This window comes from Balaenoptera borealis (genome assembly GCF_965194805.1).
Source record: "Balaenoptera borealis genome assembly, chromosome: 13".
Taxonomy (NCBI): Eukaryota; Metazoa; Chordata; class Mammalia; order Artiodactyla; family Balaenopteridae; genus Balaenoptera; species Balaenoptera borealis.
This window is the reverse complement of record NC_138870.1, coordinates 92550580-92573314: the sequence shown is the minus strand read 5'-3', so window position 1 is coordinate 92573314 and position 22735 is coordinate 92550580. Positions and strand designations below refer to the sequence as shown.

The following is a 22735-nucleotide window of genomic DNA, read 5'->3' as shown; positions in this document are numbered from 1 at the left end:
GTCTGCTCCTCTCCGGTCTCTGCATGTTTGAATTGTTTCATGCTTTTCTGGACATCTTCTGTGAAAGGGTGGAAGCTATTAAGACAGTCCCTGTGGAGTGTTTCTAGGTTTTCCACCGTGATTGAGGTGTAGCCTCCCGCCCATGACGTTGGGGCCTCTCCGGTCTCCTTTCCCTTGAGTGCGTTGTCTGTTAGCCTTGCCCACCTTCCGCAGTTCTCTCTGCCGGGAACACGGGAACCGTTTTGCCCTCTTGACTAAACATGGATGGGTCGGCACCTTCATCTGTCCTCCCGTAGAGGTCTGTGCAAATCTCAGTCATCGCATTCTTGGGGTTCCTGTGGATGTTTTATGTTGGGCTTTCTTGTTAGACGGTGTTCTTTAATAAATTTTTTTTTTTTTTTTTTTTTTTATTATTTTTGGGTCTTCGTTTCTGTGCGAGGGCTTTCTCTAGTTGCGGTAAGCGGGGGCCACTCTTCATCGCGGTGTGCGGGCCTCTCACTGTCGCCGCCTCTCTTGTTGCGGAGCACAGGCTCCAGACGCGCAGGCTCAGTAGTTTGTGGCTCACGGGCCCAGTTGCTCCGCGGCATGTGGGATCTTCCCAGACCAGGGCTCGAACCCGTGTCCCCTGCATTGGCAGGCGGATTCTCAACCACTGCGCCACCAGGGAAGCCCCAAAGACGGTGTTCTTTAAAGCCAACCCTTACTCTGGTCATTTTTGAAAACACAGTACCTGGTTAGTGCTTGGCACATATAAGATACTAACTAGGTGCTCTTTTAATAAGTGTTTATTAGTCCAGGCTTCAAAACTCAACTACACTATAAAATATATGCGTGTATGTATGCATGCGAGAGAGAGAGAGATCTGTTATAGTTTGTATCGTCCTGCATTTGTTTATTTTGTAAAGACCTCTCTCGGTTCGCGTAGACTGCAAGACTGCAGCATCACCTCTTGGGATGAAAGGTTAGCAGGAAATTGTAGATGAGTCGAACCACTCAGGGTCTGCAGGATATTTCTCTTTTGCAATCTGCATCCATTGACAGTGCTAAGAACTCAGCCCTTCCTCTTTGCTCTTTCTTTCAGAAAGTATTATGAGGGAGGCCGAGGACTCCACGCTCCGGGCAGAGACACGGCGCTGGGACTAGGGGTTGCCACTTCTGAGAGGATGCTGGGAGTCTGCAGAGGGAGACGGAAGTTCCTGGCTGCCTCGTTGACTCTGCTCTGCGTCCCAGCCGTCACCTGGCTTTACCTGTTTGCTGGGAGCTTTGAAGGTAAGAAGGAAGCTTTCCCACAGGGAGAGGGATGGAGGGAAGAAGGAACACTGGCTGTCCCAGAGTCCTGGGAAGAACCTCCAAGTCTTCTAATCCCAGCTTCTCATTCTGTAGAACAGTGGAATCCTGATGCCCGATCACTGGAAAAGATTTACCTAGGTTTACAGAGGGAATTAGAGGGAGTTAGTAATGGGAGGAGAAAAAGCTAAATAGGAAAGCAGAAATAAGGCGCCCCTGGATGCAGCAGCGTGGCGGAGGTTCCACAAACGTCAGATAGCAGCTGTGCAGGCTGATCGCCCTGTCGATAAAGGGGAAAAGGTTGGGTCCTGGGGGGATTACTTAGCTATTTGTGGAGTAAGATGTTTCATTTGTTCTTTCATCTATTCACTCACTTATCTGCACATTCAGCATTTTGCTACTGTTTAACATCTGTGCTAAACCAGGTACTGGGAATCCGGTGATAACAGATCTGGACCTTCCGAGTGCAATGGAGGAGACAGGTTAACACGTGATCTCTGTTCATTGCTGTACGTGATACTCTGTTAAGATAAGGCAAGCCCAGGGCGCTGGGGGAGAGGGTGATTGAGGCTGTCAGGCGGGCTGGGTACAGAAGATGCGCCGTGACGCTGACCTGCTGAGTACAGGAGCTCAGCAAGGAGTCGCCTTCCCCAAACAAATAACAAACGCTCATCCCTGCCGCGTTCCCGAAATCCACAGAAAAGACGAGCCTCACATCCTTCCAGCCAGCAGTTTCAAATGCAGGACAGTGTTCTGAGTATCAAAGATGGTTTTCTAAGCTTCGGGGAGGGAAGGAGTGGCAGTGTTGAAGAGCACACTTTCTGTTTATTTACCCCAACACTTGAGTTAAAAAATATATATATATCTCTCAAGTGAAAATCTGTCTCCAGGAAGTCACTACTGTGTTTTTTAAAAACATTTCCTTTATGCATAATTTTATTGACAGCTCAAGGCTACCTTTTAATTAGGAGTTCACTGCCTGAGGTTTGTCCTGAGTTCGCTAGGCTGAATATAAACGAGGTGGAACTCTGTGCCTGCATAGCAGGGAAGGGCCCAGGGCCACACCCCTGTCCCTTTCCTGCCCCAGACATCCCTGGAGTAGTAGAGCTTTCATTTAAGCAGCTAGATAGATTATGCATGGCAGTGGATGGTTAATTTTTGGCAAAGAGATCAGAGGGAGGAAGGTGAGTTGGTTTTGGCGCTGGAAGAGGTAGAAGGAAGCATTCTCCAGGGATGATGGAAGAGACCCTGTGACAGAAGGCCAAGAGCATCGGTGCTGGCACAGGTTTAATACACTAAACACTGACTTTGCCAGTATAACTATAATAATAATAGCATAACAACAATAACAATAATGATGATAACAGTATACACCACAATATTCTGAGCATTTCTACATGCCTGGCGTTGTTGTAAGGACTTGACACCTGTTAACTCTTCCTCCACAATAATCCTATGTGGTGGGGACAGATGAGGAGGGCAAGGAAGATCAGCTTCATTGACGTCCCCAAGGACCCAAAGCCAGGCAAGATGTGGCCTGGATTATTGGACTTGAGAGCTGTAATACCATGTTGTGGATTGGGCTTCGGTGAGGGTAGACTTTGGTGAGGGGCAGCGGGGGGGTGCTGACAAAGTGTCACATGATGTTTTTGGATGTGTGTGAGGGAAATTGTACAATTTTGAGTTTTCACTCATTGGTAGAAACCCAACATCAAATAATTTTAGCAAAAAGGCAATTTGGGGACTAATAAAAGTAGTAAGTTCAAAGGTAGCGCTAGCTTCAGGCAAGGTTGGATCCAGGGGCTCCAATGATATTTTTGTAGCTCTGTCTCTCTACTTTCCTTTGCTCTACTTTTCTCTGCTATGGTTTCTTTTCAAGAGTAGCTTTTCCTACACAGTGAAAGCTTTGGCTTACAACTTATCCTTACCAGTCCCTTGTAGAAAAAGGAGGACTTCCTCCCCCTAATTCTCCAGCATTACCTCTGATTGGATTGCCTCTGGTCACTCGTGGTCTGGAGAGCATTCACTGTGGTTGGGGGGAGGCTGGTGAGGGCAGCCCTGAGCCCTGTGCCTATTTCTGGTCACAAGGTAGAGGAGAGTTCCCTGAAGCATGTGGAGGGAAACTGGGGAGGGGTGGCCCCCAAAGGTAAATGGTGCAGTTCCCCAAAGAGGAGAAACTAGGAGTTGATCTGGGTTCTGGAGAATTCATACCTGGCTGTGCTTAGTGATGGGCTGATATCGACTTGAAGGTCGCTTTACGGCATCATGCTCTCTGGTCCAGCCCTGGCCGATAGACGGACTGTGCTCCTTGACTTTGAATGATTTTATTAGGCTGGCAGATAGATTGCATTAAATAGGGGCTGGATGGTGTGGGTACATTAACAGAAGCATTCTAGCTAGAAGGATGAAGGTGACGGATTTCTTTTACCGGGCCCAGTTAGTCCACTGGTCCACTGCATTTATTTCTGGATGCTACACTTTAAGAACAATCTAGACAGGTCAGCACATTTAGGAGAATATAGGTGAATGACCGTGTCAACTCAAACCTTGTTTCATACGAAATAGTGGAAAGAATGGGGCTGTTTGCCTTGGAGAAGCAAAGGCTCCAGGTGTACAGGATCAGCTTCAGCCACCAGTCAAAGGGCCGTCACCTGAAAGAGATTAGGCTTCCTCTGATGGCCCCTGAATCTATGGAGGGACGTGGCAGGGAGCCAGATGTCAAGCTCATCATAATAAGGGTCATTCTGTCCACTGCTGGGACGAGCTGCCCTGGGAGGGAGCGATGAGAGGTGTGCAAAGGGAAGTGTGAGCATCAGGGGCAATTGCACGGGGTGATCTGCCTGACCCGTCCTGACCCAGAGAGCTTGAGACTAGAAAAGGCTGAGTGTTTATCCAGAGACAAAGGTTTCCTCCTCGGAGTTCCTGCCGGTTGCCCCAGGCATCGGTACACTTCCAAAAGAGCCTGCAGAGGCATTCTTTTCTCTGTAGTTAAACATAACAACTTTTCAGTCCACTTACTGACACCCTTGAGTTTTCTGTTTCAAGGCAGGTGGAGCCATAAATAAGGGACAGAGCAGCTGCTTGGATTCATGGTAATGCTATTCAGGCTTTTTGTGGGTGTATTTATTTTTCAACCCTGTTTAATTTCAATGGGTCATCTCCTGAGAGCAGAGTCTAGAACTCTCCCTGAGATATGGAAGCTCTTAGCATAAGGTTCTGGGGTCAGATTACACGCAGAAGCACGATAGATATATCGACAGAGCACTGGCTGGGGTCAGGGTCTCAGGCTCTAAAATCAACTCAGCCAGAGTAGTTGGTGATTTGGGGCATGATCATGCCTCTCTCTTTATCTCTTCCAGTTTGAAATGATGTTGTAGAAATGAAGCTCACCTATTGGTGCACTAACATTCTACACGCTTATGATTCTAAGCATTGGGTGTGAATGAATTGGAAATGAGCAGAATCTTCTCCAATTAATGGGAAATAGGACAGGAGGAGGGAATAGGCTTATTGTGATTTGCTCGGGAGTGTGGATCCAGGATCAGTGCATAGAAGTTATGACGAAGCAGGACCGTTCTCAGTGTAAGAAAGAACGGCTGTTCTGACACATCTGCCAGGCGTTGGAGTGCACCTGCACCGTCTGGGGAAGCATTGAGGTCCCCCTTCCCAGAGCTGTTTGTCAAAGGCCAAGTGACCATTGGTTGAAGATGCTAATCAGGGGATTTTTTGCTGGTGCTTTAATCCCGAAGTTCCTAAATGCTACTGACTTCATTTCTTCCCACACCCTCCTTTGTTCCTCTGCCATCTCCATTAACATCCCCAGCTACCCAGGCTCCAGGCGCTAAGCCTTCATTCTCTCCCTTCTTCATTCCCTCCATCGCTTGGTTGCCATATCCTGTTTTATCTGATCTTGACCTCTTGCCTCTGTGTCTCCTGTTTCCTCCCTTTCAGCACCTCTGATGCCCTGGCTCAGCTGTCGGCGTGCATCCTCTGGCATCAGGACCGATGTGGCAGCCATCCTCGTCTGCCCTCCGGCCCCATCTCCTCGCACCCTCCTCACATTCCCCATCCAGCCACACTAGACTTCCTTGACGCTGGTGTGCACTGCCCTCGGTCCTCTGGACTTTGCACATGTTGTTCCTTCCCCCCTGTCTTTGCCTGCCTGACTTAGATCCTCCTGTCTCAGCTTAAACATGATTGCTCCTTACCCTTAACTCGCTGGCTTCCTCAGCTACCCTGTCCTGACACCACCCCGCCCCCTACCAACTCCTCATCCTTTCCCCTCCCTCATACTCAGGGCACTTCGTTTTTCTTGTTTTTATAATTGCTGTCTTCACGACTGACTACAGGCATCCGGAGGGAAGTGGTTCACTCTGTTCATCCTTCCATCTCTAGCACCTACTACGTGCCGGGAGAACTGTTTGTTGAATGAGTGAATGAGCGAAGGAATGTGCCCTCTTCTGGCTTTAAGTGCTGACAGCTCTCTTCATTGCTTCCTGGATTAACTCCTGACTCCTTATCATGGCTCTGGGGTCTTTCACAGGCTTTCTCCCTTAGCTTATAATTTCTGTCTTTACTCAGGTGAGGGTCCCTCATCCAACACCCTGAGAAAACGCCTTCATTTTTGCTCTTTGTTCTTTCTGCCCAGGATACAGTTCTCTTTTGCCACAACCCTTCCTCCCAGCCTGCACCTTTTCAGTGCCCATATTCAGTGTCATTTTCCTCTAATGTCTGATCCTATACGGAAACTTCTCTGACAACACTCACCGAGGGATATTTTGCTTGTTTGGTGTCTTTCTAACCACTTGCCTGTGAGATTCCTGAGACAAGAGACTGTTTTACTCATCATCACATTCGCACAGCCGGAGCCTCGCTCTGGTGGGTTCTTAGTAAACGCTGGCTGGAATGGATTCCGCTTCTAAGGGCAGCAGGAGCCAGTGGTGGACAAGGGCTCTTCCTGGTGCTCTGAGCATCTCTGATTCTGAGACCTCAGGATTTGGTGCCAGGAGCCTCACCTGCCTTCTGGTTGGGATGTTAATTCTGGGACTTGACTAGTTCTGCTCAAACACCCCTCCACTTGGATTTAGAGCGTGTCTGTTATTTTCTGCCAGAATCGCCTTTTCTCATGGGCATGAGAGTTTTGTTTGTGGGGTGTGGTTCTTTCTTTTCTGTCCATCAAGGAGATGGCATTCAGCTGCTATTGAATTAGCAGCAGGTGGAAAAGGGTGCGTTTCAGTGGTTCAGAAAATTGTTCACACGTTGCCCTCTGATCATATATAACCAGCTCTGCGCAGACGCTTCGCAGACGCTTCCTGTGGTCAGGGAGGTGGGCCGGCGAGGCTGTGGGTGTCATTTAAAAGCAAATGTCTTCAGAGGCCGCAACGTCCAGAACATTTTAAAGCAGTGTCATGAACAGGCACGGGATATTAATTCCTAGCCGATTTCAGCCCGCACCTGCGTTTTGCCGTTCCTGGACCCTCTTCACTGTTCATGCGCTTCTTATCAACACAAACTCCTCCTGAAATGAATGGCTTGAGAGTCGTCACTATAAATTTCAACAGGAAGAAATGAGGTCCTGACATCTGACCATTTTGAAGAGTTGCAGTGAGAACCAGCGCTGTAAGTTAAAGCGTTTTCTTTGTTTTATCGTCACAGGGAATCACGGGGCACGTGAACAGAGGAGTAGGGGAGATGCGGGCTTGACCGAACATGACTGATTTCCCAGCCCTGCATCCCCTCTCCCCATCCGTCAGCCCAGACACGGTGCCGGGAGGTGTGTGAATTCAGACCGAGCAAGGTGCTAGCGGGTAATGTGCTGAAGGTTTCATTAGCCCCTGAGGCTAGGCTGTGTGTGTGGCAGCTTTGATGGCAGCCGAGCTAGTTTGCCTTCCTGCCAGTGGCCCCGATGTATGACTTAATACGGGTATTAACCGTAGAAAGATGTTATGGGGTATAAGAACATAGGATGCTGAATGCGAAATGAGATGGAAAGGGTAATATAAAAGTCATATTGATTTTTTTTTTTTTTAATAGATCAGAAATGAAGGGCTTTCCTAGCCAGAGCTTAATAGCATCCGTGCCGGGCCTAAGCAAAAGCCTATAACGGATGAGAATGTGCAAGTGAGACGCTTCGAGTCGTGCCCCGCCACAGGGCACAGTGGGGCTGCGTGTGTCTGTGGTTCTTGCCTTGGGCAAAAAGGCATCTCTTCAAGGTCTTGGAATCTGAGAGGGCAGGGGAAGTCTATCACGATTTTATTTGGTTGTGAGACGGTTGCTAAGGTAACCTCTACTTTTCTTACACCCAGCTTTTGATCTTAAAATCATATCGGTGATCCTGCTGGGGTGGAGAAAACGACCCTGATGTGTCAGTTGGCTGCATCTCCTGGAAGAGCTCATGGCAAGAGTCTTAGACCAGGAGTCAGGAAAACTGGTTTCCACTAATCCCAGCAGCTACCTTGTATTAGTTTCCAGTGGCTGCTGGAGCCAATTACCACGAATGTAGTGGCTTTACAAAGCACAAATTTATTATCTTAACAGTTTCAGAAGTCAGAAATCTAAAATGAGTCTCACTGGGCTAAAGCCAAGATGCTGCCAGGGCTGGTTTCTTCTGGAGACCCCCAGGGGAGAATTCATCTCCCGGCCTTTTTCATTTTCTAAAGGCTGCCGTTTTCCTTGGCTTGTGGCCCCTTCCTCCATCTCCAAGGCCAGAAGAGTAGCATCTTCAAATTACTCTTTCTGACTGTGACCTCTGCCTCTGTGGTCACATCTCCTTCTCTGATTGTGACCTTCCTGCCTCCGTCTTACAAGGACCCTTGTGATTACATTGAACCCAGCTGGATAATCCAGGATAATTGTCCCATCTCAAAATCGTTAAATTATCACACCTGCCAAGTCCCTTTTGCCAGGTAAGGTAACATAGTCACAGGTTGTGGGGATTAGGATGTGGACATGTTTGGGGAACCATTATTTGGTCCTCCGTACCCCTCCCCCCAAGTCCTATGCTCCTGCATCCCCTCCATCTTGTTATTGTTCTTTAGAGGCAAAGTAAAGTGGTGTTGTACCATCTGCTTTCTCATATGGACATCTTATCCTGCTCCAGGAGTTTTGGCTTCAGTAATTTTAATTTGATACATGAATATCTAGCAGGACTTAGTGCTCATGAAAAAGGCATTGTATTCAGACGTGTTTGCCTGTTCAAACAATTTTGGATTATAATACGTTGCCTATAATAGGTGCTTCATCGGTAACCAGTGATAGGTTAAGGTTATCTGAAATGAAAGGCCCAGAACTTCTGCTCTTTGGGGGTTCTGGTCTGAAAGTGATTTCATTTATTTTTTAGTTTCAGATACCAATTTAACAAAAGGAGGGGGATTTCATCAACCTGTTGATGGTTAAGGAGGTCCATTAATTTTAAGTAAATGAGAGCCACTTGTGTAACTACTTGGAAGACTCTTTGGTGTTATCAGCCCAACCTATCAGTTCTGTCCCCAGCCATCTACCAGAGAGAAATGTGTCTACATTAGCACAAAAGACGTGTAAGAGCACGTTCACATCGGTGTGTGTGAAATGCCTGTCCACAGTGAAAATAAACACATAAATAGTGGCATATTTATATCATGAAGTACAGCAGAGCCATGAAAATCTACTCACAGATAATACTGCACAAAAGAAGACAGACACAAAAGAATAAATACTGTATGATTTCAATTATATGGGCAAACAGTAATCTAGGGGTGGAGATGAGACTGGGACAGGCCAAAAAGAAGACTTTGGGGCACTGGCAGTAATTGAATTTACTTTTTAACCTGTGCTAAATACAGGTGTGTTCACTTTGTGACAGTTCATCCAGTTTTTCATTTATGATTTGTTTACTTTCCTGTATGTGTTTTATTTATTTATTTTTTAACCTATGCAGGTCTTGAATAAGTACCTGAATTTGAAGAGCTGGTGTGGGTCTTGCATTCTTTTCAGATGAGAGGGATTTTATTAACCTTTGGGATTTAAGAATCTATGTCACTGTTTAACTTTGAAATTCAAATGCTTTTTAAGCATGGGACTTTTCTTTGGGGATAGATGTTTAACATTTCTATGTCACCACATTTCCATTTTTTCTAACTTCTGTACCTCACCATTTGGACATGTATTCCCCCTGTGAGGGTCTGATCACAGCTCTGACTTTAAGATCGGAAATTTGCTCATAAAACCCTAATTCTGAAAGAGTGTTTTCATCAATTTGAAACAAGACCAGTATTCCTACCAGAATTCTGGCAATGACATAGCTCCAATTAATATTAAAATGATATTATTTCATAATATGGACACCAAACCACATTGGATAAACATTCCCATCTGCATGAGTCAATAAACATCTTCATAAAGCCGTGGTGCCTGGAAAAGAAAGAAAACTTTTATTGTATTGTAGGAGATAGGAAAACATGAAAAGGCTATGTACTATTTACACTATAACTATAATGGAAGCAGTAGCAATAATTTCTGTTTATCACTTGTTAAACAGTAATTGGCTGCCTCTGGCCTGCAGGTGTGTTGGGTTTGGCCTGCCAACTGCCTTTACCGTTTGTGAATTCATTATTAACAGTTAAAAATTTGGAGATTGCACATAAAAATCATGATATCTGGCTTTCCTTAATAAAATGGAAATATCTAGCAAACTGGACCCTCATTTCACGATAGCACCCACTGGCTGGAGCTGAGTAGTAGCTGTTCCTTTGCCCGGTGTGTGGATGCTCCGCTTTGTCATGGTCCCTGCCCTCCCTGGCTGTCCCTGTGTCATCCTGTGCTCAGAGCTGAACTGAGAGGAAAGAGCCCCTGGTCTTTGCTTACCTCACTTGCTGACCCTGGTCGGGCTCACGTTAACTTTTTTTTTTTTTTAAACATCTTTATTGGAGTATAATTGCTTTACAATGGTGTGTTAGTTTCTGCTGTAAAACAAAGTGTATCAACTATACATATACATATATCCCCATATCTCCTCCCTCTTGTGTCTCCCTCCCACCCTCCCTATCCCACCCCTCTAGGTGGTCACAAAGCACCAAGCTGATCTCCCCGTGCTATGTGGCTGCTTCCCACTAGCTATCTATTTTACATTTGGTAGTGTATATATGTCCATGCCACTCTCTCACTTCGTCCCCATTTACCCTTCACACTCCCCGTGTCCTCAAGTCCATTCTCTGCGTCTGCATCTTTATTCCTGTCCTGCGCCTAGGTTCTTCAAAACCTTTTTTTTTTTTTTTTTAGATTCCATATATATGTGTTAGCATATGGTATTTGTTTTTCTCTCTCTGACGTGCTTCACTCTGTATGACAGACTCTAGTTCCATCCACCTCACTACAAATAACTCAATTTCATTTTTTTATGGCTGAGTAATATTCCATTGCATATATGTGCGACACCTTCTTTATCCATTCATCTGTTGATGGACACTTAGGTTGCTTCCCTGTCCTGGCTATTGTAAATAGTGCTGCAATGAACATTGTGGTACATGACTGTTTTTGAATCATGGTTTTCTCAGGGTATATGCCCAGTAGTGGGATTGCTAGGTCGTATGGTAGTTCTGTTTTTAGTTTTTTAAGGAATCTCCATACTGTTCTCCATAGTGGCTGTATCAGTTTACATTCCCACCAACAGTGCAAGAGGGTTCCCTTTTCTCCACACCCTCTCCAGCATTTATTGTTTGTAGATTCTTTGATGATGGCCATTCTGACTGGTGTGAGGTGATACCTCATTACAGTTTTGATTTGCATTTCTCTAATGATTAGTGATATTGAGCATCCTTTCATGTGTTTGTTGGCAATCTGTATACCTTCTTTGGAGAAATGTCTACTTAGATCTTCTGCCCATTTTTGGACTGGGTTGTTTGTCTTTTGATATTGAGCTGCATGAGCTGCCTGTATATTGGGAGAGTAATCCTTTGTCAGTTGCTTCATTTGCAAATATGTTCTCCATTTCTGAGGGCTGTCTTTTCCTCTGGTTTATGGTTCCCTTGGCTGTGCAAAAGCTTTGAAGTTTCATTAGGTCCCATTTGTTTATTTTTGTTTTTATTTCCATTACTCTAGGAGGTGGGTCAAAAAGGATCTTGCTGTGATGTATGTCATAGAGTGTTCTGCGTATGTTTTCCTCTAAGAGTTTTATAGTGTCTGGACTTACATTTAGGTTTTTAATCCATTTTGAGTTTATTTTTGTGTATGGTGTTAGGGAGTGTTCTAATTTCATTCTTTTACATGTAGCTGTCCAGTTTTTCCAGCACCACTTACTGAAGAGGCTGTCTTTTCTCCATTATATATTCTAGCCATTATATGTTCTATATATATGAATATATATATTCATTATATATTCTCCATTATATATTCTTTATCAAAGATAAGGTGACTGTATGTATTTGGATTTATCTCTGGGTTTTCTATCCTGTTCCGTTGATCTATATTTCTGCTTCTGTGCCAGTACCATACTGTCTTGATTACTGTAGCTTTGTAGTATAGTGTGAAGTCAGGGAACCTGATTCCTCCAGCTCCGTTTTTCTTTCTCAAGATTGCTTTGGCTGTTTGGGGTCTTTTGTGTTTCCATACAAATTATGAAATATTTTGTTCTAGTTCTGTGAAAAATGCCCTTGGTAGTTTGATAGGGATTGCACTGAATCTGTAGATTGCTTTGGGTAGTATAGTCATTTCCACAATATTGATTCTTCCAATCCAAGAACATGGTATATCTCTCCATCTGTTTGTATCATCTTTAATTTCTTCAGTGTCTTATAGTTTTCTGCATTACAGGTCTTTTGTCTCCTTAGGTAGGTTTATTCCTAGGTATTTTATTCTTTTTGTTGCAACGGTAAATGGGAGTGTTTCCTTAATTTCTCTTTCAGATTTTTCATCATTAATGTATAGGAATGCAAGAGATTTCTGTGCATTAATCTTATATCCTGCTACATTACCAAATTCATTGATTAGCTCTAGTAGTTTTCTGGTAGCATCTTTGGGATTCTCTCTGTATAGTATCATGTCATCTGCAAACAGTGACAGTTTTACTTCTTCTTTTCCGATTTGGATTCCTTTTATGTCTTTTTCTTCTCTGATTGCTGTGGCTATAACTTCCAAAACTATGTTGAATAATAGTGGTGAGAGTGGGCAACCTTGTCTTCTTCCTGATCTTAGTGGAAATGGTTTCAGTGTTTCACCATTGAGAACAGTGTTGGCTGTGGGTTTGTCATATATGGGCTTTATTATGTTGAGGTAAGTTCCCTCTATGCCTACTTTCTGGAGAGTGTTTATCATAAATGGGTGTTGAATTTTGTCAGAAGCCTTTGCTGCATCTATTGAGATGATCATATGGTTTTTATCCTTCAGTTTGTTAATGGTTTATCACATTAATGGATTTGCGTATATTGAAGAATCCTTGCATTCCTGGGATAAACCCCACTTGATCATGGTGTATGATCCTTTTAATGTGCTGTTGGAATCTGTTTGCTAATATTTTGTTGAGGATTTTTACATCTGTGTTCATCAGTGATATTGGTCTGTAGTTTTTTTTGTGTGTGTGGAAAATCTTTGTCTGGTTTTGGTATCAGGGTGATGGTGGCCTCGTAGAATGAGTTTGGGAATGTTCCTCCCTCTGCTGTATTTTGGAAGAGTTTGAGAAGGATAGGTGTTAGCTCTCCTGTAAATGTTTGATAGAATTTGCCTGTGAAGGCATCTGGTCCTTGGCTTTTGTTTGTTTTGTTGGAAGATTTTTAATCACAGTTTCAATTTTGGTGTTTGTGATTGGTCTGTTTATATTTTCTATTTCTTCCTGGTTCAGTCTTGGAAGGTTGTGCTTTTCTAAGAATTTGTCCATTTCTTCCAGGTTGTCCATTTTATTGGCATCCAGTTGCTTGTAATAATCTCTCATGATCCTTTATATCTCTGCAGTGTCAGTTGTTACTTCTCCTTTTTCATTTCTAATTCTATTGATTAGAGTATTCTCCCTTTTTTTCTTGATGAGTCTGGCTAGTGGTTTATCAATTTTGTTTATCTTCTCAGAGAACCAGCTTTTAGTTTTATTCATCTTAGCTATTGTTTCCTTCATTTCTTTTTCATTTATTTCTGATCTGATCTTTATGATTTCTTTCCTTCTGCTAACTTTGGGGGGTTTTCGTTCTTCTTTCTCTAATTGCTTTAGGTGTAAGGTTAGGTTCTTTATTTGAGATATTTCTTGTTTCTTGAGGTAGGATGGTATTGCTATAAACTTCCCTCTTAGAACTGTTTTTGCTGTTTCCCATAGGTTTTGGGTCATCGTGTTTTCATTGTCATTTGTTTCTAGATATTTTTGATTTCCTCTTTGATTTCTTCAGTGATCTCTTGGTTATTTAGTAGTGTATTGTTTAGCCTCCATGTGTTTGTATTTTTTACAGATTTTTCCTGTAATTGATATCTAGTCTCATAGCGTTGTGGTTGGAAAAGATAATTGATACGATTTCAATTTTCTTAAATTTACCAAGGTTTGCTTTGTGACCCAAGATATGATCTATCCTGGAGAATATTCCATGAGCTCTTGAGAAGAAAGTATATTCTGTTGTTTTCGGATGGAATGTTCTATAAATATCAATTAAGTCCATCTTGTTTAATTTATCATTTAAAGCTTGTGTTTCCTTATTTATTTTCATTTTGGATGATCTGTCCATTGGTGAAAGTGGGGTGTTAAAGTCCCCTACTATGATTGTGTTACTGTCGATTTCCCCTTTTATGGCTGTTAGCATTTGCCTTATGTATTGAGGTGCTCCTATGTTGGGTGCATAAATATTTACAATTGTTCTATTTTCTTCTTGGATTGATCCCTTGATCATTATGTAGTGTCCTTCTTTGTTCTTGTAATAGTCTTTATTTTAAAGTCTATTTTGTCTGATGTGAGATTTGCTACTCCAGGTTTCTTTTGATTTCCATTTGCAAAGAATATCTTTTTCCATCCCCTCACTTTCAGTCTGTATGTGTCCCTAGGTCTGAAGTGGGTCTCTTGTAGACAGCATATATACGGGTCTTGTTTTAGTATGCATTGAGCCAGTCTGTGTCTTTTGGTTGGAGCATTTAATCAATTTACATTTAAGGTAGTTATCGATATATATGTTCCTATTACCATTTTGTTAATTGTTTTGGGTTTGTTATTGTAGGTCTTCTCCTTCTCTTGTGTTTCTTGCCTAGAGAAGTTCCTTTAGCATTTGTTGTAAAGCTCGTTTGGTGGTGCTGAATTCTCTTAGCTTCTGCTTGTTTGTAAAGCTTTTAGTTTCTCCGTCAAATCTGAATGAGATCCTTGCTGGGTAGAGTAATCTTGGTTGTAGGTTTTTCTGTTTCCTCACTTTAAATATGTTCTACCACTCCCTTCTGGCTTGCAGAGTTTCTGCTGAAAGATTAGTTGTTAACTTTATGGGGATTCCCTTGTATGTTATTTGTTGTTTTTCCCTTGCTGCTTTTAATATTTTTTCTTTGTATTTAATTTTTGATAGTTTGATTAATATGTGTCTTGGTGTGTTTCTTCTTGGATATATCCTGTATATGACTCTCTGTGCTTCTTGGACTTGATTGACTATTTCCTTTCCCATATTAGGGAACTTTTCAACTATAATCTCTTCAAATATTTTCTCAGTCCCTTTCTTTTTCTCTTCTTCTTCTGGGACCCCTATAATTCGAATGTTGGTGCATTTAATGTTGTCCCAGAGGTCTCTGTGATTGTCTTCAATTGTTTTCATTATTTTTTCTTTATTCTGCTCTGCAGTAGTTATTTCCACTATTTTATCTTCCAGGTCACTTATCCATTCTTCTGCCCCAGTTATTCTGCTATTGATTCCTTGTAGAGAATTTTAATTTCATTTATTGTGTTGTTCATCATTGTTTGTTTGCTGTTTAGTTCTTCTAGGTCCTTGTTAAATTTTTTTTTTATTTTCTCCATTCTGTTTACAAGATTTTGGATCATCTTTAGTATCATTTCTCTGAATTCTCTTTCAGGTAGACTGCCTATTTCCTGTTTATTTGTTTGGTCTTGTGGATTTTACCTTGGTCCTTCATCTGCTGTGTGTTTCTCTGTCTTCTCATTTTACTTAATTTACTGTGTTTGGGGGTCTCCTTTTCACAGGCTGCAGGCTTGTAGTTCCCGTTGTTTTTGGTGTCTGCCCCCAGTGGGTAAGGTTGGTTCACTGGGTTGTGTAGGTTTCCTAATGGAGGGGACTGGTGCCTGTGTTTTGGTGGATGAGGCTGGATCTTGTCTTTCTGGTGGGCAGGACCACATTGGTTGGTGTGTTTTGGGGTGTATGTGAACTTAGTATGATTTTAGGCAGCCTCTCTGCTAATGGGTGGGGTTGTGTTCCTGTCTTCCTAGTTGTTGGGCATGGGGTGTCCAGCTCTGTAGCTTGCTGGTCGTTGAGTGGAGCTGGGTCTTTGCGTTGAGACAGAGATCTCTGGGAGCGCTCTTGCTGATTGATATTACATGGGGCTGGGAGGTTTCTGGTGGACCAGTGTCCTGAACTTGGCTCTCCCACCTCAGGGGCTCAGGCCTGACACCCGGCCGGAGCACCAAGACCCTGTCAGCCACTTGGCTGCTGCTGGGTGACTATGGATTCCACAAAAAGCAGTGAATGAAAAGGTGAAAAGCTGAGCACAGTTTTCATTAGTGTGTGGAACTTTGGCTGTGTTTCATTTCTCCTTTATTCTAGGACCGAAGCTGAAGAAGTATCTCTCTCATTTGCATGGCAGAGGTGAAAGGGCCGTGCTAACTTTTTGAGTTTGGACGTTTGGGCTTACTCTCTGCCACGGGCTGGGCTAGGTATTTTACAGATGTGATCTCATTTATTCCTCCAAACACCTTCACACTTGTCCCATTTTATAGATGAGGAAGCAGGCTGAGTGATCTTCAACTCTTTGGCCAAGGTCACCCATGTTGTAAGTAAGGGAGCTGGTATTGGAACCCAGGCCGTGCCTGTAAGGAGCCTGCAAACTGCTCTCTCCCAACAACTTGCAGATATAGAAACAACTGGTGGGTGACATTTTAAAGTGAAAATGCTTAAGTTCCAGACAAGGACAAGACAAACCCTGAGACAGGAACAGGGGCCATCTTGGATGAGAAGGCAGACCATGTTCTGTGGCTGATGGGGTTATCATAAGCCAATAATAAGCAGAAAATTCAGTTAAACCCTTAATGCAATTTTTATTTTGTTTCTGCCATAGACTCATACAATTATGAGCAGGAATGGACGGTAGGAATCATCTAGGCAGGCTTGCAACCTAAGCAGATCAAGCCTTTGAAAACTACCCAAGGACTTTACCTAGAGCAGGAGCTGATGGTGGGGGAGTGTGTCCCTAAATGACAGGTGACACTTAAATCACAGGGTGACAGTAGACAAATTGCTTAACATCACTGCTGGTCGGTTTCTCCTCCACGAGAAGGGGAACAAACTGTGTACCTCATACACATGTTAACAGGCTAAGTGGAGAACATGTTATAGAATGGCAGTAAGTGTTAGTTTTCTTCCCTTCTCTTATTTTCCTGGAATGTTGGAAGGTCATCCTAGGAAAGATGCAAAAGATCACCCACCTGGTCTAAACAAGGCTCACTGAGGCACCCAAGGTCTAGAGCATGTGACCGAATGAACTAAGGTCAAAGCCTCAGCCAGTGGTGTAATTGGAATCACCACCTGATTCACTGCTTGATATTGATGTGTCCGTTAACATTTTCAGTAAAGGCAAAAGGTGATTGCCCCATTTGTTCATTTCTATCCATCTATATTTCCAGACATTTGCAGTTAGAAAGCAGGGGGTTAGGAGGGAGGAGGCAAGGAGACACAGACATATATTGTAACTGTAGTCATAAGTACACCTGCAGGCAATCATGAACCCATCAGCCACATTTGGAGAAAGTTATTTCACACAGGTGACCTGTTGTGAGAACCTTTAAAGAGTCACAAAGAGGAAAGGACCATCCTCTGATGCAAAGTGGAATCACTTCTCTAAAGATTTTTCTGATGGGGTGTAGCTGAGTCAGTACACTTTATTCAAATTCCCAAACCTCCTTTTAAATGCTGTGTGTCCTCAGCTGAGTAACTTAACCTCTCTGAGCTCAAATTGTCTCTTCCAAAGTTGGAGGTGCTGCTTCCTATTTAATAGGGGTTTTGTGCAAATGAAAAGGAGTCCATCGTGCCTAGCGGAGAGTAGATTTACAGAGTCACTTTGTGTTCAGCCGGGTTTTATATGCTGACTGGTCTCTGAAGCAAGAAATTGCTTAAGGAGTCAACAGAGTTGAGTGTTTAAGATCGCACTGTTTGGAAGAAACCTGAAAATGCAAGGTTCCTTCTCTTTCTAGGGTGGGCCCTTCAGATAGTGGGTATTTGTCATTTTTGCCCCAGCAGAGGGCACTCTATGCCCCATCTCCTGCCCATCATGACTTCTCTTGGTGCACAGCCAGTGCTGGGTGTTGAAGCTTGCAGTGACATCCCAGAAGGAAGTGTCTCCATTGCACCAGTAGGTAGCAGTTACAGGTAGGTAGCAGGGTGGTGTTGAATCCGAGCTCTCCCGTATACATTTGAACAATCCTCCCACAACCCCATCAGGGAGGGAGGGTGTTCTGTCCGAGATGAGGTGGCTGAGTTTCAGACCCCTTAGGTGGATCATCGAGGTGGTTCATTCCTTCAGCAAACACCGTCAGTCACTGTTTTAGGACACTGGGGACAGAGCTATGAATTACATGAGCGTGTCTCCTGCTGTCTAGTGCAGGAAGAGAGGTGATTCACAGACAGCTTCATACTCTGCTGAGTGGTGATCCATGCTACAAAGAGAAAGCAGGAGAGGCTTGGTGAGGAATGGGGAGGGGGAAAGTGCTGTTGATAGCGTGGTCTGGACAGGGCTCTCTGGTGATGTTTAAGAAGAGCCAGGCAGAGATCGGGAGGAAAAGCATTTCAGGCAGAAGGCAATAGCAGAATGCGGAGAGCACTTGGTACCTTTGCAGAAGAACAGGGAGGAATCAGGGCGGCCAGAGGGAAGGGAGAGGAGGGAGCGGGGTGGACGAAACCAGGAAAGGTGTAGGACCTATCTCACAGGCCTTGGGACAGGGTCTTAGAACCTGTGTTCTGAATTCTCTTTCCTCATCCCGTCTCTTCCTTGGGAAGCAAGCCATCTGGACTTGCCTTTGGCTGCTAACCTAGGACGAACCTAAGAGTATTTCCTCCTCCAGCCTGTAAGGAAGTCACCTGGATCTCTGGTTCCAGAATTGCTAGATGATAAGAATCACCTGGGCACCTGTTGAACAGGCAGACGCTCGGCCCACCCTGGAGCGATACTTAGGAAAAATACAGTGCCAGGGCCCTGGCCCAGGTCTGCTAAATGGGAGTCTGCAGGGGAGGTGCCCAGGTACCTGCATTTTTCACAAGGGCCTCAGGTGATCCTTACCTTCTGGCCAGTTTGAGAAGTTTGCCCTGGCTAAAGTGAAGCCTCTGGGTGGCTGATCTCAGCTCCCCTCCTCAGCCCCGGGCCTCCAGGACTTGAATTTGATAAGGTTGAATCCGGGAGGTGATGACAGCACTGATTGACTGCCTGCTGTTTGTCTCACAAAGCAGCTTTATCTCCTTTGACATTTAAATCTCAGTCCTCACAACCAAGTTCCTGAGGGTGATGTTATTATCCTCAGCTAATATATCGTTTGTGCTTCTGTTAATCCCGTGTGTTGAATTGCACCTCACTTACATAACTTACCTCCTTTTCAGAGCTGTTGTGTAGACTTAATGGTGTGTATTAGAAAAGTGCCTGGTGCATAATGAGTGCTGGATAAATTGTTATCAGTATTTACTGTGATTTCTACACCCTTCAGATGGTGAGGCCTTGCCTTTCTGTAGTCAACGCCGAATCCTTAGTCTTTGGCACAATACCTGGAATAAAGTAGACGCTTAATAGGTGTTGAAGTGCCAGAAACGAGGATGATATTAGCTACTCTTTATGGAGCATTTAAATCCTTGATTTGCGTTAACTCATGTGTTCCTCAGAATTGCCCTATAAAGTAGGTACTGATATTCCCATTTTACAGATGAGGAAAATGAGGCACAGCAAAGTTCAAAAATCAGCTCGAGGTTCCAGAGCTAGTAAGTGGCAGAGTTAAGATTTAACCCAGGCAGTCATGTTCACCAAGATCTAGCCAAGGTTCCATTCACCTCTTAAGTCGGCATTACTGATCTTCCTCTTTTCTGTGTAAGATTCCTTCCTCCTGCTCTCTTCTCCAAGGAGATTGGGAAAAGTTGGTCATTTCCTGTGTATAAATAACTCTTCACATATACTTGGAAAAGGTACTAGATTCAAACTTCTCCAGGCTAGGTGGGCTCAGTTGTGCTGACTTTTCAAACCATGGCTTTTCTTTGCTTGCCTTCTGGGCTTAGCTGCCAGGTGCCTCTGTCCTGGTTGCTGATTGGCCAGACTTCAGGGACAGGTAAGGGTCAGTCTTTTCTGAGCAGTAAGGTAACTGGGCCCTCGCCTTCCCTTCCCAGGAGCCGTACCTGTGGTTTATGCTCCCTAGGATGCTGTGCCTGGCTCACTCCACAGAGATTTGGGGCAGTTTGGGTTCCAGAACTCTTGAAGTCAGCAATCCAGAAATGAACGCAGGCACACCTTCGTGCCGGGAGAGGCTGGGCACACCTGGGGGCTCGTTCTGGGGTGGCAGTGAGGGAGAAGGGTCAGGAGAGAGAGGAGCATTTCACACACGGCTTTATTTCATGTTTTGGATAAACACTGAGGTGAGTGGCATGAAGGGGCGGATAAGTAAGCATCTCTGGGAAGTGAGTATTGACAAAATTTTTCTATTCCTCTCTCACCGGTCTCTTTAATAGAGAGTCCTGCTCAGGTGGCTCTCTGAGAAGAAAGGAGTCTGCTTTTCCCTTTGGTCCACTTCTCTGCCCCAAACAGTCTCTGCCTTGCTTTCCAGATGCTTCAGTGACAGGTAGTAATCAGAAAGAGACCCCGGAATTGCATAGTTTCTCCGCTTCTTCACTTGTTCCGTTCGCAGGTGACATCGCTGGTCTCCTCTTGGCTGTGAGGGAATTCCCCCCTTCTGTCCTTACTGTAGGATAGTGGAAGTTAACGCTGGCCAGCGTTTGCTTTGTGCGCTGTTCGAAGCCCCTCTCTCAGGTGGGACCTGCCCTCATCCCCTCTTATAGATCACGTACAGGATGTTAAGAGTCTGCCCTGGACACAGAGCTAGTGTGTGCAGACTTGGCTTGTGTGACTCAGAGCCCTTGCTCTTAACCACTGATGTTCAGCCTCTTGCTTCCCTCCTGGGCCGCCTTTTCCTCCCTCCTTTCCGTTCTGATCAGTCACCTGCATGGAGTTCTTCCTCTGTGCTGAGTACCATACCAGTGACCAGGGATCAGAAGTAAGATTTAGACACAGAGGAGTGAAACAGCCTGGGTGAACGGGAAATTTGAAGGTGTCCCATGTACATCGTGAAGCATTTCCATTGCCTATCGGAGAGGAGCGTCTACCTCCCAGGAACGAGGACAGCAAATCGGAGTGGGAGGGGTACAGCTTTGCAGCCAGAAAGTTCTGGGTCTGTGCCACGTAGCAGCTGTGTGACCCCAGGTGCGTCTCTTAACTTTTTCTAAGCCTCAGTTTTCTCATGTATAACTTTTTCTAAGCCTCAGTTTTCTCATGTATAAATCTCCCATACAGATTTATTTGAAGGTCTGAGTGTGATGATTTAGGTAGGCAACTGATGCATATTGGGCTCTCAGTAAATCCCAGCTCCTTGTCTTATTACATTTATTTTTGATGAGGTCATTTATTGGTGAACTTCAGATCTGTAATTGCAAATAAAATATAACATAAGAAAATCTCTTGGCACATAGTTGTTGGCCAGTAATTATAAAACAGAGGCTTCATTTACATGCAGTCGGACTGGACTTGTTGCCAGCATAATGAAAAAGCAAAATGAGAACAGAGAGTGGTTAAGTAGATGGCTCAGGGTCACTCTGCTCGTAAGTGGCAGAGCTTTCTCGTTGGATCTGTAGCAGCTCTGGGTCAAGCTAGGCTAGCATTGTCTTCCTCTTAGAGAAAATGAAGACCCAGGGAAGCTGAATATATCTTGTCCATGTTTTCAAGTCACTGGCACCTAGAAGGGACTTCATCACCAAACAGCCACGTTGCACGTCAAGGACTCTGTTTCTTAATCTGTAGGATGGGAGTGATACTGTCTGCCCTGACCTCCCCTAAGAGTGGTTGTGGAGATCAGATGAAATATTCCATGAGGAAGAAAACCATGAAGTGTATAAAGGTGCGCTGGCCTGACAAAGGACAGGTAGAATTTCATTACCAGCTCGTAATTTTCCAGGGCTCCCCTATTGAGTCCATTTCCATGTTCTAGAAATACGGAAAGCATTTGGAAACAAGAAGCTATTTTTGGTCCACACAAGGATCTAGGGTAGAAGTCAGAAGATGAAGTGCTTCCTCCCTCTGAATGTAGTCAGTAGCTGAGGTCTGTGGGATAGAAGATGGGGGCACTTAGCCCCATAGGAGAATTTCTGAATTTATTACATGCCCCATTGCATCATTCAGAGAGCAGCCCCAGAGCCTGAGTTCACACCTTCGCTCTCCCAGCTCCTGCCCACCCTTCAAGGCCCGGCGGCAAGCCACACCACCCTCCCGGTGCTCTTCCCAAAGCCTTTTTCTTCCCAGCCCCTAATGATAACTCTTTCCGGTGCCATCCATCCACCGCTAGGCATTTAGAAGCAGGGTCTGCAGTCTGGTGTTGATTTCATTCACTTACTCATTCACTCAAGAAAAATTCATTGAGGACCTGCTATGTCCCAGGCACACTTGGGCACTTTGGAAATACTCCAGTCCTCATGGAGCTTACGAGTCAGCAAACGAGAGAATGACACCTGCGTGCGCCATTTGGCTATTGTGGTCAGGAGGGACTTTGACGAGGTGACGTTTGAGCTGAAGCCTGAAGTATAACTGTGAGCCAGCTGTGTGGGGACAACACCCCGGCAAAGAGAACAAGCGTAGTTGCTCAGAGGCCGGAAAGAACTGGATGTGTCTGGGAGAAGCTGGTGGAGTCCAGCAAGTCAGGGGTAGATGAGCAAGAGGTTACGGGGTTGGAGATGAGGTTGGGGACGTAGACAGACACCCCGTGGACAGGCCACTGAAAGGAGCGTGGACGCTTTCAAAGTCCACGGGGTGTCTGCCTGAGTCTAGGCTGATAGCAAGGCTATGTGTGTTAGTGCCCTGTTTCTGCTGTAACAAACGATCACAACCAGATTTATTGAAACAACACAGATTTATTCTTAGAGCTTTGAGATCAGTCTAAAATTGGTCTTGGGACTTCCCTGGTGGTCCAGCAGTTAAGGCTCCGGGCTCCCAGTGCAGGGCACCCGGGTTCAATCCCTGGTCAGGGAACTCAATCCCGCATGCCGCAACTAAGACCCACCACAGCCAAATAAAT

At 44.6% G+C, this 22735-nt stretch overlaps 1 protein-coding gene across 5 annotated transcripts in view; it reads left to right on the top strand.

Annotated features, from left to right (window-relative positions):
• The window catches only part of LARGE1 (LARGE xylosyl- and glucuronyltransferase 1), a 596040-nt gene that overhangs the window by 144863 nt on the left and 428442 nt on the right, over positions 1-22735 (top strand). For all 5 annotated transcript variants that reach the window (XM_082348930.1, XM_082348932.1, XM_082348931.1 and 2 more), the window contains exon 2: positions 1082-1269. In XM_082348930.1, coding sequence (XP_082205056.1) covers positions 1164-1269 — 106 coding nt within the window. In that variant the 5' untranslated portion in view covers positions 1082-1163. The remainder of the gene's footprint in view (positions 1-1081; positions 1270-22735) is intronic.